Source organism: Aethalodelphis obliquidens, unplaced genomic scaffold (assembly GCF_003676395.1).
Source record: "Aethalodelphis obliquidens isolate GAN/ISIS:26980383/991018 unplaced genomic scaffold, ASM367639v1 scaffold9, whole genome shotgun sequence".
Lineage (NCBI taxonomy): Eukaryota > Metazoa > Chordata > Mammalia > Artiodactyla > Delphinidae > Aethalodelphis > Aethalodelphis obliquidens.
Genome location: NW_020837953.1, coordinates 43,178,562 through 43,196,846, shown reverse-complemented (window position 1 = coordinate 43,196,846; position 18,285 = coordinate 43,178,562). Strand labels below are relative to the sequence as shown.

Genomic DNA, 18,285 nt, shown 5'->3' with positions numbered 1-18,285 from the left:
TCCCACATTTTCAGTTGCAACAACACAATATGGGATTTTATGTGTTGTTACACGCACGACTTCAGAACTCTAGGGAGAGGTAAGTAGAATGTTAACAAGGAAGCAGAAGGGAAAGGGGAATATTTCAGTTTGAAGCAGTTTAGGGAAAGATTGGATGTTGGATCCTAGCCCATCTTGGGTTTCAGCCACCGAGGCTAAGCTAAGTTAGGGCCCCTCTCGGGCACCCATGGCATCTTCTGCAGATCTATCATCATCGTTGTCATCATGATCAGTAGCATTTTATCGAGCGCTTATTATGTACCAGGCACTCTTATAAGCACTGTACACATACTGACTGACTCCTCACAACAACCCCATTAGAATCCCCATTTTATAGATGAGGAAACCAAGGCTCCAAGAGGTTACACAACTGGCCGTAGGACACAGTTTGTAAACGGTGGAAGTGGGATTCAAACCCAGCCGTCGTATTACACTCCCTCTATCCCAGGGCTCCCCTGCTGCATTATAATTGTGTTTCTGTTTCTCCTCCATTAGACTCCAGGAAGCTCCCTGGAAACTCCATTCACCTCTGTCTTCCTAAAGGCCTAGCGCGGCCTGTGCTCAGGAAGAGTTCATTAAATGGGGTGGGCGTGGGGGCAGAGGCAGGCAGAGGCCAGTCCCAAGGCTCAGTTAGTAATTCATTTACCTCTACTGACAGAGGGCTGCTTTCTGCCCAACCTTTTTTTTTTTTTTTTTGCGGTACGTGGGCCTCTCACTGTTGTGCCCTCTTCCGTTGCGGAGCACAGGCTCCGGCCACGCAGACTCAGCGGCCATGGCTCACGGGCTCAGCCGCTCCAAGGCATGTGGGATCTTCCCAGACCGGGGCACGAACCTGCGTCCCCTGCATCGGCAGGCGGACTCTCAGCCACTGCGCCACCAGGGAAGCCCCCAACCTTTTTTTTTTTCATGTGGTCAAAATCCAAATTGTCGTTGGATATTTGGTCCAATTTTCTTGGTTCAAGATTTAACGCAGCCAGAGCTCAGAGGTTATCACTAAACCTGTGGGTGGAATACTACCTCTGAGCAGGTTCTAGAAAATGGCTTTCTGTTTGTCACGCAACTGTGGGGAAGAGTTTCTCCTGGGAACTGAGCCTGACTTCAGAGGTTTCCAACCTCTACTAGTCTTCTCTGATTGCAGCTTGCACTGAAAGGAGTAAAATGTGTCAGTGGAGAAGAAGTGCTTTTCCACTTAGTCTTTGGAAGTGGATGCAGTCGTGAGCAGAGGGCTCCAGGTCAGAGGTCAGATGTCACCCATGGCACGGCAGGCCTGGTGATCGTCCAGACACTGCAGTGCAGTGCGTATCAGAGGAAGCTTTAACCAGTTCGTACACTCCAGTGCAGAGAGTGCTGTTTTGAGAGACTGTTGAGTTCCTTTTAGAGAACTGACAAATGTTTGACTGAACCATTCCGTCAAGAATTCCGGTACGGTAAGCCCCCTACATACGAACGAATTCTGCTTTGAGAGCACACTCGTAAGCCCAATTTGTTCTTAAGTCCAATGAAGTTAGCCTAGGTACCCAACTAACACAACTGGCTATATAGTACTGTACTGTGATAGGTTTATAATACTTTTCACACAATCATACATTAAAAAGAAACACAAAAAATAAAACATTTTTAGTCTTACAGTACAGGACCTTGAAAAGTACAGTAATATGGTACAACAGCTGGCACACAGGGGCTGGCATTGAGTGAACAGGCAAGAAGAGTCACTGACTGGAGGAAGGAGAGGAGGTGGGAGATGGTAGAGCTGAAGGATCGTCAGCAACAGGAGATGGAGGGTGAGCTGCAATTTCACTCATGCCTGATGTTGATGGAGCGCATGTTCGCATCTTTGAAAGTTCGCAACTTGAAGGTTCGTGTGTAGGGGGCTTGCTGTGTCTTGTAGCTGTCATTCATCAACAGGTAGTATTTAAAGAGATAGTCTGGGTTGACCATCTCAGCTTAATTATTTGTGCCCAGTCCAGCACAGTATATACAGGTTAAATATTTAATTAAAACAAAACTCTCGGACACACACGTAACGTAAATGCAAGAACAATCCATCACTTTGTTGGGGTGAGTACTCACAGCCCCTAAGGAAGATGGCAGTCATCAGTTGAATAAACATTCTATTAAGCTAGGAAGTCACGTGTTTGACACACACACTTTCTCCTCATTTACTGATTATTTTTGAACTTCGTTTGGTTGATAGACATTGGCCATGACAGATTCCTCAACCGACTAATATCTTAACTCAAGCTGTACAGGGGTATGTGTATGTGTGTACAACATCTGTCTTCAACTAATAGAACTATGACATAGTTACTCATTATAGAAGCAAAGAACAAATAATAGCTGGCCAACTGTTGACCCTCAGGCTGAAAGGCAGGATCAACCACGAGAATGGAATTGGTTAGATCTCCCTGTGTCACCTTGTTTGGATTTACTGTTGCTTCAAGAAAATGGCAGGGATTGTTTCCATTACTCTGATCTTTGGCTTTGGCTCCAGCGCATGTCAGATAGCAGTGGCCAGATGCAAGCTTGCTCGGTATTGATCTCTCCCACTAGGTGGGTATCTGCAGTGTATCAGCCACTGTATCAGCAGCCCCTTCCCCGGGGGGAGAGTCGTCCATGCTGTACAGCCAACTCCCTGACATTTTCATGGAGTTCAAAGCCCAAGTTCGTTTGGTGCTGACGTTTTGGATTAGCTGGTTGACTGGAAGGCCTGCTTCTTTCTATACACTGTGAAATTTCTAAACCGCAGCAGCTGAGGGCTTAAAATGGCCGACAGACCCCCAGCTGGCAGCAATTAAGTGCACCACAGCCCTTCGGCTAAACAAAGGTTTGTGGAGGCACAGTTGCTGCATATGCACTAAGCAGACGGCTGTAAAGTCTCTTTTGTGTTGAGTGTTAGTGAGAGACGCTGTCAGCTAATGAGAGGTGAGCGGGTGGAGTTTCGCCACCTCTTGTTTAATGATGCGTTATCCCCAGGATGGTGGTCCCGAGGCCCTGCCCAAGAGGCAGCAGGTCTTGACAGTGAAGGTGATCGTGAGAGAAGGAGCAAGGCAACCAGAGGAAGCCAGAGGATAGTCTGAGGACGGTCCAGCAGTGACAGGCAGGAGCAGCATGGAAGCTGATCTTTCTGCTCTGGTGCCTGTGGGCAGGCTCCACATCTGCGCCACTTTTTTAATGGACTCCATTATGCTGTAGGTTGAAAGGGGAAGGTGGGCATGAGAAGACAAAATGCTATTTTAGGGCTTCCCTGGTGGCACAGTGGTTGAGAGTCCGCCTGCCGATGCAGGGGACACGGGTTCGTGCCCCGGTCCGGGAAGATCCCACATGCCTTGGAGCGGCTGAGCCCGTGAGCCATGGCCGCTGAGCCTGCGTGTCCGGAGCCTGTGCTCCGCAACGGGAGAGGCCACAACAGTGAGAGGCCCGCGTACTGCAAACAAACAAACAAATGCTATTTTATACGCATTCAAGCAGCAAAAATTTAAGGGGCTAGACCAGTACTATCTAATACACAATTTAAATCTGAGTTAATTTAAATGAAAAATTTTAAATTCAGCTCCTTAGTCACACTGGCCACATTTCAAGTGTTAGTAGCTACACATGGCCAGTGGCTGTGTACTGGACAGTGCTGTCCTGGACAGTACCAAGTGTTGGAAGGTATATAGTTTACCAGGCTCTCTGAAGTACATTGTTGGTGTGTGTGTAAACTGGTTCAGCCTCTCTGAAAACAACTTGAGTTATCTTGTTAGGTGAACATTCATGTCCTGTGTGTGTGTCCAGCAAACACCTAGATATATACCCAAAGAAACTCTTGCCTAGGGTCACCACTAGACAGGTAGAGGAATGAACGTAGCAGCATCGTTTGTAATAGCAAAACCTGGAAATGGTCCGTGAGCCATCAACAGGAAGCTGGGTGAATGATGGTATATTCACACAGTGGAATAATTATAAGCCGGTACAATTAATGAATTGTAGCTGCACACAAAAGAATGATTGAATCTTAGCAATATGACTTCAAGGAAGAAGTAAGTCCCAAAACATAAAAAGGCAGTGCCATCCTTTCTCAGAAGCCCAAAACAATGAAAACCAGAGACTGTAACAGGACTACTGTACCAGAACATGCTTTGAAATGTGACAAGACTACGTGCAGAAGAAAAGTAAAGGAACGATAAGTACAAGATTCAGGGTAGTGGCTATCTCAGATAGAAGAGGAAGAAGAAAGGAACCGGGAGTGGGAGGGGGCGGCCGAGGGCCACACAGATAAGATTCGAGTTATGGTCAAACAATGGGGTTTTCGTGCTAGGGATAGTGGTTTCAAAGATGTTTATTATATCATTTAAAATAGATAAAAGCCCAGTGATGACCGTGGGCCCTAAACGGAGGGTAATGATGCATCTAGTCCTAAAGTCCAGTTTACAACAAAAATGAATCGAGTCCTTTCCTTCCAAATGCTCATAGGCTCACTGGAACATACGTGAAAGTGACTCAAGAACAGTCACCTAACAGCTGTTTTTCAGATACCAACGTTGTATTACTGAATCCCAGAGTGAACAAATTTAGGATTACCACCACGTACAGCCACACTGGTTTCAAAGGGTTACTTGAATTTTCAGTGCCATCGTCAACATATGAAGAAAACAGTCCCATCACACAGTGGCCTACACTGAAGAATATCACTTTAAACTTTCTGCTGGCTTACGTTTGGGACTAAATTTGTTCACATACAAATGGTTTGAACCCACACACTCCCCAGCCTCTCAACTTGGACCTCAGAATTTAACATTTTAGTTGAGTTTTGGAGAAGAAAGAATAGTTTTTCGGATTCCAACAATAAGGAAGTAGGGGTTTATTATGGGAAGAATTCCTTTAACCCAGCTCTCTGTTTCTAGTGATAGTATGTCTAAATCACCCCTTCCAGAAGTATTCCCTATATTTATAAGACCACGAGAGAGGCTTCGTTTCCTCTTACGGCAAAGTTGAGCTCGCTCGCTCTCCTGTATCTGTGTGAACAGTGAGCCTTGAACGCCGCGCTGAGCTCCTCCAAGCAGCAGGATCTGAACACTATATCCAACCTTCCGTTGGTGTGTGGTTGATCACGGATGGAGGACCTTGGAAATGGGAAGATAGTTTGCAGTCAGTTGGGGAGGCAGATAAGCAAGTATTTTATCTAAGTGGGATGTGAAGCAAACGTGTTTTGAGCACATGACCGAATCTGACTTGTTTTTGAAAGGGTCATTCTCGTTCCTGTGAGGAGAATGGACAGGAGTGGAAACAGAAAGAATAAGTTATAAGACTATAGTAACAATCCGTTACAAATCCGGAGATCATTTGTCAGTTATGAGAGAGATGGAGAAATAGCGAGATTTGGGATGCATGTGGAAGTTGAGCCTCTGAACCTCCCAGTAGATCGGGGAGTCAGGACGGAACATTACATTGAAAAATGAGGAGCAGGCTTGTCACATCTTCCTGGGGCCTTTGGGCTTCTGCCACAGTGCCCGAACCCCTTTCAGGAGCTTCAGGGGTGCCTTGGGGAAAAGATACTTTTTTAGCCTGTCCTGGACAGTGTTTGAAATGACAGTCAATGTTTCACTGGGCAAGGAGATAAGAACAGGACTCAGCTACCTGGAAAAGTACACCACGCTCCTTCCCCTGGGTTTCTCTCACTCAGTGTTTTCCAGCATCCTTACACCAGCAGTTGTCAAGCTTCCCTACGAGGGGTGAACTCTGTGAGCGGCTCCCGACACTGCCCTCCGTATTTTCAACCAGTAGTTGGGATCTAAATAGCCAGCAGTGGGCCTCAGTCCTGAAGAAGGAATTGAGACTGTGCACAGCAGGAATATGTGAATATATTAATATCATAGCAATAAAATTGGGTTGTTTACCCATTCCCTTGGTGCAGATGGTCGGAACTTCTTTTTAGTCTCACTTGGAGAACACAATTAGTAGTACTTGGGGCATCCTTATTACTGAACTTTTAAAACATTATCACTGGATGTCTGGTTTTCCAGCCCATATCAAGCATTACCCAGGTCTGGGACTTGAGGCAGCGTGGCCTGATAGGCGGAGTGTTGACACGGGCCCAGGAGGGCTTTGCGTCGTCCCAGGTTTGCAGCTAACCCGCTGACTGTTTCTGTCCATATCTTTACCCTGATTCGCCCACCAGGCACTTCTCTGCCCTTGCAAGTAAGTCTTTCCACTGCTGTTAGCACACGATCCTGGAGTGCTGATTCCGTGTGTAAGCCTAGGCCTCGCTTGTAGATATGTCTAGAGAGGGGTGTTTTGCTTCAATGGAATCCAGGAACAAATAATGAAAAGTACACCAAGTACAAGGCCGAGGACAGGCCAGGCACACTCTTATCAGTCATCTGAAATATGCACAGCCTTTCCAAAACAAATATGGACTCCTGTTTCTAGGAAAACACCAAAAAGTACTTATCAATTACCCTGTATATGGTTTGTGGAGAAAGACAACATCAGCCTACCCTAAAAGCCACAGCAAAGCAGATTCCTTTGGGCCACGGACAGCTGAGGGCCATGAGTGAGAGCTGCCGCAGAATCCCAGACTGTGGCCTGGGACCAGTCCACGGAGCCTTTCTTCTCCCTCCTGTGATCACTGTGGCCCTCACCCTACACCCAGGCAGCTGAGCTCATCCTAGAAGAAGCTGAGAAGCTTGGTGTGTTCTGACTCATGCCCAAAGCCTCTCACTCTTCTTCCTGACCCTTTACAAGTCCAGAGGTGCCTCTCCTGAAGAGATTTCCTAGAAAAACAGAGTGTGACCAAGTGGAAGTCCAGTGATAATAACAATAACAAGAGCCACTGTTGGTGGATAGCCTACATCCTGTCAAACATGGGCTCGATGGGCATGATTTTGTTTGATCTTCATGGCAGTCCTGTGAGGTGGGTGTCATCATCCTGTTTTACAGAGAGAACTGGAATTGAGGGTTGAAGAAGTTAACTGACTTGTCCACGATCACATAGCTAGAAAATGGCAACGGTGAGGTTCTTGTTCAAAACTGGAGTCTTTAACCACTTTCTTCTAGTGCATTCACGGGTGGTACTAAATGTAGTTTAATTCCGGTCACCAGATTTAGAGTATGTCCTGTGTTAAGTGGTGTTTTTATCTCAGACGAGGAAGGAAGCGAAATCATTTTGACGTTTAACACTTAACCTCTTTGCTTCTCGTCCATTTCCCCACCTAGGACCCAAGCACAGAGGGTACGGAAACCACGGTGCTGCGCAGGGCCGCAGGGCCTGCTTCCCCGCTATTCTGAGAGCCAGGCCGAAGGGCAGGAGCAGCTCTTCAAACTAACAGACAACATACAAGACGAATTGTAAGTTGGAGCCATGGGAAACCAGCCCTTTCGGTTCACCGGGTTGTCTTTTCTGGCTTTGACTCTGAGAAGTTTCTGTCCGATCTGAGTATCAGCGTGACTCTTAGGCCTTGGAACTGGTCAACAAGATTCCTTGGCCCAGATGTTTTATAGATTCAGATATAAAAATGGTTCTCAAACTGAGTTCCATAGCGGGACCTTAACGTTGGCAGTCTCCTTCTAATTAGTTCAGAAAGAGAAGATAAAATGTTCTCAATCTACAGGTGTTTTGCCCTGTGAGACTTTCCTAAACTTCGGTGTTTTGTTGTTTGCTGCAGAATGCTAGTAAAACAAAACAGATAAACAACCAACTGGGAGCTGAAAAGTTTGGAAACGCAACAGTGTTCTCAAGGTTGTTCTGTTATTCTTTGAATGTGGAGCCTTATATACTTAGGATCTTGTTATATTTTCAGTTAGTGCAGTTTTTCCTAGTTGACGTGGTAGAACTCAGTATATCACTATTTGAGGATATTCTGCAGAGACTCTCTCAGCGTAAAATGCTCTGTAACCTAAACAGGCGTTAGAACCACAGTCCAGAGAAAGCAGTTAGTTCTGCCTGATAAGTAGCAGAATACTGGTTTAATTTCTCTTAATGCTTATTTATCTTTCTTAAGATAAAGCAAGCTAGGGAGGGTTCAGAGGACCATGAATGTTTTTTGGTTGGTGGAGGATATCTGAAGTAGAGGTGATCTCTCAGGAGAGCCTTCAGTGTCGTTGTTAGAACTGCTGTTAAACTAACCTCATCTCACAGTTTTGTAGCAGTATTTGAACGGGGATATCAAAAGTCAAGTCCAGAATTCATTTGTTGCTTGCTGCATGGGATGGCGTCTTCCTAGATGTGTTTTTTGTAACTCAAACTCCTTGCAGTGTTATTGGAAAGCCTCTCAGTGATGGAGGTGTATTACATTATCGTAGTCAGCTCAGCCTGCCGTAACAAGACTGAGTGACTTAAGCAACAAAAAATTATTTCTCATAGTCTGAGGCTGGGAAGTCCAAGATCAAGGTGCTGGCTGAGTTGGTTCCTGGTGCAGGCTCTCTTTCCGGCTTGCAGATGGCCACCTTCTGGCTGTGTCCTCACGTGGCCGAGAAAGGGTGAGCAAGATCTCTGGTGTCTCCTATAGAATCAGGGCCCCACCCTTATGACCTCATTTAACCTTCATTACTTCCTTGCTCCAAATAGGTGGGGACATACTTCTGTCCATAGCACACATCTATCTGCTCTTTTAGTCTAGCCTCAGCTCTGGCCATCACTCCAATAACCAGAATCCCCAGTGTTTCACTCCAGGGAGGGCTTTATATTCCTGCCTGCCTTCGGTGAGGATTTGGTGTCATGGCTGCCCTATATACCACTTTGCTAATGTAACTTTTGGCCTTTGGATCAGAGGCTCAGAGAGTCATTCCCCAGGTGTAGCGGGACATGGTGCAGAGTCTACTAGAATGGCAGCTCCACGAGGGCCGCAGTTTTTGTCTGTTCCATTCATTGACGAATCCTCGGTACATGGAACAGTGCCTGGCACATACTAGGCACTCAACAAATATTTGTTGAATGAATGATAGTTGGAAAGTTGTTGTACGTCGCGCTTTTAATTTTCTTTCCCACTCACCCTTATTCAAGTGAAACCTTGTGAAATTCATTTTCAAGTCAAACCTTGGTCCTCGTGAAATTCATTTTCAATAGGATGACATATGCCAAGAACACAGGGAGAAATTGTGTACTACAGCTAACATAGGCTTGCTCCCAGTGAGATACATGCATTGAAAACAGAGCCATGGAAAGCTGAAAACCGAAATCAAAATGAAGTCAGTAAAAGAGATTTCATGAAACTCTTAAAATTCATAAGAACTAGGAAAAGATGTTGGCGTGAATGACTTTTGACTCTTAAGATGAAAACCATGTGTCTCTACCCAAGTTTGTGGGTTAAATCTTGCCAGTGAATGTTGAAGAAGCCACATGACCGTAGCCTTCCTCAGTGTACAGGGAAGAAGTCATCGGGGACCTGGCAAATGTTCCTCTGAAGTATCCTCGGTTGTCAGGCTGGGTCTTCACGGTGACGTGAATGTTGGAGGCATCCCTCTGCAAGAAAGGCGTTTTCAGGAGAAGCACAGGAGTGCCATAGTATACCTGACTTTTATCCTGGAATCGTAATTAAAAACATGTTTAAAGACCCAATTATTTGCATATTTTCCTTCAGAGTTAACCCCTTAAAAGGCTCTTTAAATACCTTGCCCTACTGTTCTAACTAAATGTTTCCACATTTTTTTCCAGTTAGACTCACTGTTTCACTTCTGGAAAATATTGTGTAATTACTTCCTGATGTAGTGAAAACCCCGCAAAGTCCACAGTGCCATGGTTACTTCAACTTTGTTCTCCCAGATCAAGTTTCACTTAATTTTTTATTTTATTTAATTAATTAGTATTAAAAAGATAGTTGCTGACATATGATTTAAGGTCTGGCCAACTGAAAAGGCTTCAGTTTCGAATGAATCAAATATTCCTCTGATATGTTACAAAATTGCCATTACTTTCCATTTTTCTTAAGTTTGGTTCTGAAATCGGATCCTGGGTTAAGATGCTGTTAAAGTGAAATTTGTTCTATTTATTAAATTAATTTTTCTCTGTAACTAGTGTCTAGTCTGTAGCCAGAAACCTCATTCTCATTAAAAAAAAAAAAAAAGAAAGTACCTATTTTATTTCCAATACACCATCACAGACCAAGTTACATACTAGCAATGTAAGCACTAGGGTGGCTCTTTAACTTTTCCAAAAAGGTGCTTACAAGCAATGCACATGACCTAAGTAGCTGCCCAAACATACTGTTTTCTGGAGTTTATTTGACAATCAGATTATATTTTTAAAATGTAGTTTTAGGAAATAGTATTTGTGAGATTTTTTTTTATTAGATATTATTTTATGCTTTAAAAAAGAAGCTTTCAGTTCTCTATCCCAATTTTAATATTTCGATAGATATATTTAAATATAACTGACTTCCTTTGTAATTCTAAGCATTTTAGTTTATGCATTTATAATTAGCATTCTTAGAAGGGGATTATGGGCCTCCCCAGAATGCCGACGTGGGGGTCCATGATCCCTGAATATTAAGAGCTCCTGTTCTGATTGGAAATTAGGAGCCTTTCTAAATGTCTGACATTTTAAATTATTATTATTCATTATTTTTTAGTATTGTGACTGTGCTAACAAAAAGAGTCCTTATCCTTTAGAGAAATATGCTGGTATATTTACAGATGAAAGGAAAAGGAATGAACAGCAGCAGCTAAGAACCCTTCAGGGGCAGCAGGACCTGGGAAGTGGTTCCCGTGCAAGACTTTGAAGGTGGTGCTTGCCTGCCTTCTGGGGACACTTGAAAGTCACCTGTAGGAGGCCACTTGAGTCTAGTCAGTGTCTTGGAGGCTGTCACTGGATCCCTGGGTCACTTGATCTCAGCCGAGCCAGGCAGCTCCCTGGTCCGTTTGGGTTGTGTGCTCATTTCCATCTGTTTGAGTGTGTTCCTCCTCTTCTTTTTTCTCCTTTTTCTTTATTGAGATCTTTTTTTAATACAAAAAAAAGTATAAAAAGTAAGCCAAAATAGCTTATAAACCCACCAGCCAGGTTAGTCTTTTCTCTTTTTGATGAAATAAACTCATGTACATAATTAGCAAATTCAAAGAGTACAGAAAGAAAGAAAATCAAGAGTAAAATTCTCCTTTCTTGGGCTTCCCTGGTGGCGCGGTGGTTGAGAGTCCGCTTGCCGATGCAGGGGACACGGGTTCATGCCCCGGTCCGGGAAGATCCCACATGCCACGGAGCGGCTGGGCCCGTGAGCCATGGCCGCTGAGCCTGTGCTCCACAACCGGAGAGGCCACAACAGTGAGAGGCCTGCGTACCGCAAAAAAAAAAAAAAAATCCTCCTTTCTTGCCCCCTTTGTAAACATACTGTTTATATATATTTTGTATCCTGTCTATCCTTCTTGAGAAATTGCAGGTAGAGATAGAAATCAGAATTTTTTATTTTGAGCACACGTTATACTGTTGATTCTCATGGCATATAATTGTAAATAAAAACCTTATAGTAATATATGCAGTCTCAAAACGAAAGATCAGACCTTTTGAGAAGTGGGATAGAATTCATTGGCTTCCGTTTTCTAGACCAGGAAATAATCTACCAATAACCTTTGACACTTAGAAAATTGGATATTCTTTGATATGCCACTAAATTAAAACTTTCCTTTGGTGGATTATCCAGCTACTCTGATAAAAGTTAATGGCTTGTCTTTGCTGTACACCTGAAACTAACACAACATTGTAAATCGACTATACTTCAATAGAAAGAAAGGAACGGAGGGAGGGAGGGAGGAAGGAAGGGAAAGTTAGTGGCTTGCTAGTAACAAGTTAAATCAAGACTTCTGAGAGAATTCTTTATCTTTACCACTGGGTAAAATGCATGCAACGTCCAAAGTTGTGCACTGGCAAATTCCATTGGACCCTACAACGTAAATTCATTGTTATTTTCTGAGACTACATAACACATGAATTTATTGAATCCTACTATGTCCCAGGACAAGTTCACAGTCTAGCAGGGGAAGCAGACAGTATTACCAACTATTTATAAACATGTGATTGCTTTTTTTTTTTTTTTTTTTGCGGTACACGGGCCTCTCACTGTTGTGGCCTCTCCCGTTGCAGAGCACAGGCTCCGGACGCGCAGGCTCAGCGGCCATGGCTCACGGGCCCAGCCGCTCCACAGCATGTGGGATCTTCCCGGACCGGGGCACGAACCCGTGTCCCCTGCATCGGCAGGCGGAGTCTCAATTACTGCGCCACCAGGGAAGCCCTGTGATTGCTTTTAAAATAGAAGTATGGGCCATGTGTTATGGGACCACAAGGGCAAGTTATTAATTTGTGCCTAGAAAGCCAGGGAAGGCTGTTGGCAGTTGATCTGGTCCTGCAGCACAAGGAGAAATGGGCCGAGAAGAGAGAAAGGCATGTACGCAGAGAAGAGTGCTGGGCAAAGGCTCAGAGACAGGAGAGTTAGCGGCATTTCTGGGGAGACTCCAGTTAGCTGGGTGTGGTGGCAGCTTATGTGTGGGAGGGAAGGAGCAGAGGTTGAAAAGCTGGAAAGGTGGGTTACAAGGCCAGATTCTGAGAGCTTTTTTTTTTTAAAATCCCCCCCGCTTCCCCCCTTGGTGTCCATACAGATTCTGAGAGCTGTAACAGCTTCCTGTAGGCAGTGGTGAGATTTTGAAGAGGATCTCACTCAAAATGACGTTAAAAATGTAACCTTGACAGCAACAGAGAAAGGGATCAGAGTTGGAGAGACTGGGGGCAGGAAAGCACTTAGGAGGCCCTGGAAGTGATCCAGGTGAGCACAGGCTGGCAGAGAAGAAGGGGAGAGGGGACAGGGAGGCAGGTGTCAGTACAGTCAGTAGACTGACCAGGTTTAGAAGCTGAGCGAGGGGTGGGGCTGAGAGGGACTCGAGGGCTGCTTGCCTGGTCGGTTGGATGGAGATGCCATCAACTGCGAGGGGCGGTGCTGGAGGAGGAGAGGATTCGAGAGGCCGTGCTGAGTGTGAGGACCCGTGGGACGTGTGTGCCGAGACGCTCTGCAAGACCCCAGGCTCAGACACAGGTGTGGGGTCACACCTGGACTTGGGGAGAGACACGTGTGGGGCAGGAGCCTGTTCTGGGAGCACTCCTGGAGTAAGACAGCTCTGAACTCTTCTGATTTTGAAATGCCTACAAAGTGAGGAAAATAAACATATATAAATAGAGTTAATAAAGCCAAAAAAAAGAGTGGGAGAAAAAGAAAGAAATCAATTGAAAAGGGTAATTGAAACAATTGGCAGATTTCTCTCTCCCTAAGGAGCAATAATTGGTCCTGAGCCTGTTTCCTTGTGGTCTCTTAGAGGGTCACTCATTTTTCCAACCTGCTGAAGCAAGGATCTGTAGTAGACCTCCAAGGGGACCTTCCCCACAGGATTAGGATAACTTAGCATCTGTCCTCAACAAAAGAAATAACAATAGCCACCATTAGTTGGGCATGTAGGTCAGTTCTAAGTATCACAGTGGCCCTAAGAGGAGATATGATGACCCTCGCTCTACACGTGACGGCAAGAAACCTTGAGCCAAGCCATGTGGCTGGTGACAGAGCCAGTTGGCACCTAAGATTGGCTGGTTCCAATGGCACATCAGCCGTGGGGCTTGGAGACAACATTTCTACCTGCCACAGAGCGAGAGGGTTGAAGCTATTGTTGGTCATGTCACTGGTGTTGATGAGAATGCCCTGTGGTATCATGGTCTGAGATATTGTCGTAGTGGGTGCTACTTCTGTGGCATTGAACCTTGCCGGATTCACCCACTGTTAGAACCTGTCATCTTGGAGAATGGTGTAAGCCACGTGCCACAGCTTTCCTTTCTCTCAGAAGAAACTTTCTGAAGTTGATCCCAAGGTCAGAAGGTCCTCTTTCTCTCCTTAGAGGAGAGTTATAAGTGAAACTTCTAACCAATGTCTAAAAATCCTGTTTTTTGTTTTGTGGCTCGTGGGCTCCAGAGCACAGGCTCACTAGTTGTGGCTCACAGGCTTAGTTGCTCCGCGACATGTGGGACCTTCCCGGACCAGGGCTCGAACCCGTGTCCCCGGCATTGGCAGGCGGATTGTCAGCCACTGCGCCACCAGGGGAGTCCCCGCCTGTTTTTTTTATAGAATCATTTGCGGTGTCGCGGTGTCTACAGAGCACTGGGCAGCTTCTCTGGTTCTTCATATTTGAAGGGTACAGCTTATCCAGAGGCTGTGTGTCTCTGGCCACATTTTTTCATTCTTCCTCCGAATTAATAATAGGTCAGAGGGTAGAAGGACACACTCAGGATCAACCTGAGACCACATGGCTTTCCTCCCCATGTCATCCCACGAGGGTTTGCAATGGTCACTCATTCATGAGCCAAGAGCAGCCCTGCATGAAGCAAGGGGGGTACGGGGGATGAAGAGTGGAGAGCCCCGTGTCTAGACTCAGCTCGTGTGAGGCCATAGCCGCTGCCACTCTGGACGAAACCCTGAGCCTCTCAAGTGACGCAAATGAAAGTCTGTGGAGCACAGGCCTTTGCAGGGGACGGCCAGGCAGGGCGGGGGACACCGGGCTTTGACGACAAAGGGACAGAGGCGGGGGCAGATGGGCAGAGAAGTGCTGAGTGCACTGATTGGTTCGACTTCTCTTGTCCCCCTGGGTTTTGGTTCCTCTCTCTCAGTGACAGGTTTGGGGTTGGTCTCCATTACAGGAGGGGACCCATAATCTGGAGCTCAGTTTTAATTATTCTTTGTTGTGATTTCCAGATTTTGTTTTTTAAAAAATGTATGCTGTAATGATGAAACCCAAAGCCTTGGTCACTGGTTGTGGGAGTTCCAGGGGCGCATTAGGGGAAAATGGAGAGAGAGACGCTGTTGGCTAAGTCAGTGTCTGGGTTTTTGCTGAGACCGTGGTCTGGGACCCTGGCACTCCAGCTGAGGCCCCGCTGTCTCCCTTTTCCCTCCTTTCACTTAGACCCTTGGCTGCTTTTGATTTGAAAAGACGAGAACATTTCATGTAAATGTCCAAAAATTACTGTCTGTATTAGCTTCAGGGTACGAATAGGGCCCCTGGGCTCACAGAGGAGAGGTCCGTGCACATTTACAAACTGCTCCTCGCCCCTCACATTTCTGTAATGGACGCGAATTCCTTTTATTTATTTACTTACTTATTTATTTATTTATTTACTATTTTTGGCTGTGTTGGGTCTTCGTTGCTGTGCGTGGGCTTTCTCTAGTTGCGGTGAGCGGGGGCTCCTCTTCCTTGTGGTGCACGGGCCTCTCACCGTGGTGGGCTCTCTCGTTGCGGAGCTTGGGCTCTAGGCGTGAGGGCTTCAGTAGTTGTGGCACGTGGGCTACAGTAGTTGTGGCTCGCGGGCTCTAGAGCGCAGGCTCAGTAGTTGTGGCACACGGGCTTCAGTAGTTGTGGCACGTGGGCTTCAGTAGTTGTGGCTCACGGGCTCTAGAGCGCAGGCTCAGTAGTTGTGGCACACGGGCTTCAGTAGTTGTGGCACATGGGCTTCAGTAGTTGTGGCTTACGGGCTCTAGAGCGCAGGCTCAGTAGTTGTGGCACACGGGCTTCAGTAGTTGTGGCTTACGGGCTCTAGAGCGCAGGCTCAGTAGTTGTGGCACGTGGGCTTCAGTAGTTGTGGTACGTGGGCTTCAGTAGTTGTGGCGCACGGGCTTAGTTGCTCCGTGGCATGTGGGACCTTCCTGGACCAGGGCTCGAATCCGTGGCCCCTGCATTGGCAGGCGGATTCTTAACCGCTGCGCCACCAGGGAGGCCCGGCCATGAATTTTTTGCCCATGGATTTACTGACTTTGTGACGGCAGGTAGTATGATCTCTATCAGATGAAGAACCTGAGCCGCAGAGACAGCAGCTGGCCCAGCCTGGCGGGTCTCCCTGCCCTTCCCTCCCGGCCTGCACGTTCACCACTGTGTGGAGCAGCTTTCACTAGAGCATCCCAGCTCAGAGCCACCCTTCCTCCTTCCTTCCACCCAGAACAGAAGTTGTTCTGGCCTGATGGAGGACTTTGCACTGTCTGTGGCCTCTCGGAAGGGAGTCTGTTTTAAAGAAGTCCAGTTTGGAAAGGGCACTAATAGTGTCAGCCAGTCGGCCCGGGTGTAAGAGCAGCTGCCCAGATGGAAAGGCCTTGGCCCTCTTAGAGGCTGTGCATAAATGTCAGACAGCGGGTACTAAACAGGGTGAGAGTGGAGGCACGGGTGATGGGATAGAAGTACCCCATCTTGTGCTGGACCAGAGGAAAGGTAACAATCCCTATTGGATTTTCAATGCATATGCTGCTCTCACCCTAATTGCAGTGGCCAACTTCGGGGATCTCCTTTGAGAGCCCATTACAGCCTCGGTCACCATGTGCCCGGCCCACCTGTGCTTAGAAGTCCTAGGCCGTTTTCAGTTTTTAGGCTAGTTTCCCAGCAAGTTCTAGCTGGTCCTGTGATCCTTCCTCTCTTTGTCAGGAAGCTTTTCTCATCTCTCTCTGTCTCTCTGTCTCTTTCTGTCACCTTTTCTTCCCCTGGACCAGCTATTTTAGATTTCAGTTGGTTTCTTTAAATGATACTGCTTGCCCTCTGGATACTGTCAGAGCCCGGGACATGGGAAATTCCGTGCTAAGTGGCCTGAACACCAAAAGCTGCTGGGTATTTCTAATTTTGGCATTGAGACTTTACAAGTCTACATTCTTGGCATTGCCAACCAGTTAGAATAGAACAATAAACCCCAATTTTTGTCATGTGAGGCTGTAATTAAAATGGCAGCTGGAACCAGGCATATTTTCACTGAGTCCTGAGGGGGTGGCCGACTCAGTGGTGGGTGCCCAGGGAGACACGGGGAGCGTAGGGTGTGGACCCCTCTTACATCAGCTTAGTCAGAGAGTCAAATACCTGTCTGGGAAACAAAATGAGAACAAGTAGTTGCCTGGCAGTGCTCTTGACAGTAAGCGACGAAGCCTTCAGAAGTGGGCGCAGGGTGGGCGTGTTTCTCGGGAAGCTTCAGAGAGAACTCGTGAACCCTTGGGCTGAGAGACAAGGCGTGTTCAGAATGGGGGGCTCTCTAAGCCCAGAGGTGAGCAGGGACCTGGCGCCAGCTTGGGACTGAGAGAGGACCGGCCTGTCCAGCAGCAGGCAGGCCTGCTCCATCCCAGCAGAGTTTGGCGACTGCTGACCATGGAACAAAGCCATCCTGGGACCGGGTCCCTGAGCCGTTCCAGGGGAGCCGCGGCTCCAGGCAACTGCGGTGTGGCAATTCCTCTCAGGACATCAAGTCCCAGGGGGCCGGGGCTTGACAGCCAGCCTGTCGTCAGCTCTTAGTATTCTTGCCGTCACCCGCTCCCCTGCGCTGTCCCCCGACGTGGCCGCCCCATTGTGGAAGGCTGTCACAAGATGCGACGGAGGCAGCCAGGCCTGGGAGAGCTGTCACGGCGGTTTCCAAGGGTCACTGCTCTTCATTCAGTAGCCGATCTGAGAGCTTTGACGTGCATAAATTTCCACTTTAAATCTGGGGCTCCAGGGAAGAAGAGATTTTTTTTTTTTTTTCGGTACGTGAGCCTCTCGCTGTTGTGGCCTTTCCCGTTGCAGAGCACAGGCTCCGGACGCGCAGGCTCAGTGGCCGTGGCTCACGGGCCCAGCCGCTCCACGGCATGTGGGATCTTCCCGGATCGGGGTACAAACCCGTGTCCCCTGCATCGGCAGGTGGACTCTCAACCACTGCGCCACCAGGGAAGCCCGAAGAGATTTTTTTCTGAGTGGCCCTGAAGCCCCTAGAAGGGATGACTGACAGTTTATGGAAATCAAGATTACAGCTTTACCTAAAAAAGCACTCTGTAACAGTTGAGTTCTGAGAACGCAGTGGTGGTCTCTAACAGTTGAGTTCTGAGAACGCGGTGGTCGTCTCACCAGTGAGTCCCCTGTCCCTGGAGGTGCTGAGCTGAGACCAGGTGACCTCTTACTAGAACTGTGACAAAAAGGAAGTGGACATAGGTGCGCACCTGGAGAGGGCGTGCCATCCTCTCGCGGCGCCTAGGTTGGTGACCCATCCGCTTCCGCTTTCCCCGCGTCCGTCACCACCCCTGCCCACGACTTCCAGCCCTGTGGCTGCCCCTCCCCCACCCCATCTTCCCTGTGAACCTTCTCAGCTGCTGCTTCAGTCAGCATTTCAAAGCACTGTATTTCCTTCTTCTGCCCAACAAAGCACTGCTACAGTTTTCTCTAAGCCTTAGGCTATAAAAAGGCCATAAAATTGTTTCTCCTATTGATACACTTGGTCATATTATCGAGCCCCGCTGTGGAAGGGCTCTGTGCTTTACACAT

The 18,285-nt window shown here is 47.2% G+C and overlaps 1 protein-coding gene across 10 annotated transcripts in view; it reads left to right on the top strand.

Moving 5' to 3' along the window:
• The window catches only part of VPS13D (vacuolar protein sorting 13 homolog D), a 245,608-nt gene that overhangs the window by 224,261 nt on the left and 3,062 nt on the right, over positions 1 to 18,285 (top strand). For 9 of the 10 annotated variants that reach the window (XR_003433445.1, XM_027110129.1, XM_027110132.1 and 6 more), the window contains one exon: positions 7,234 to 7,365. Coding sequence is in view for 8 of the 10 variants with exons in the window: in XM_027110129.1 (XP_026965930.1) it covers positions 7,234 to 7,365 (132 nt within the window). In the remaining 2 variants the exon portion in view is untranslated. Of the gene's footprint in view, positions 1 to 7,233; positions 7,366 to 18,285 lie in introns of those variants that run through there. The other variant, XR_003433444.1, reaches the window with a different exon arrangement.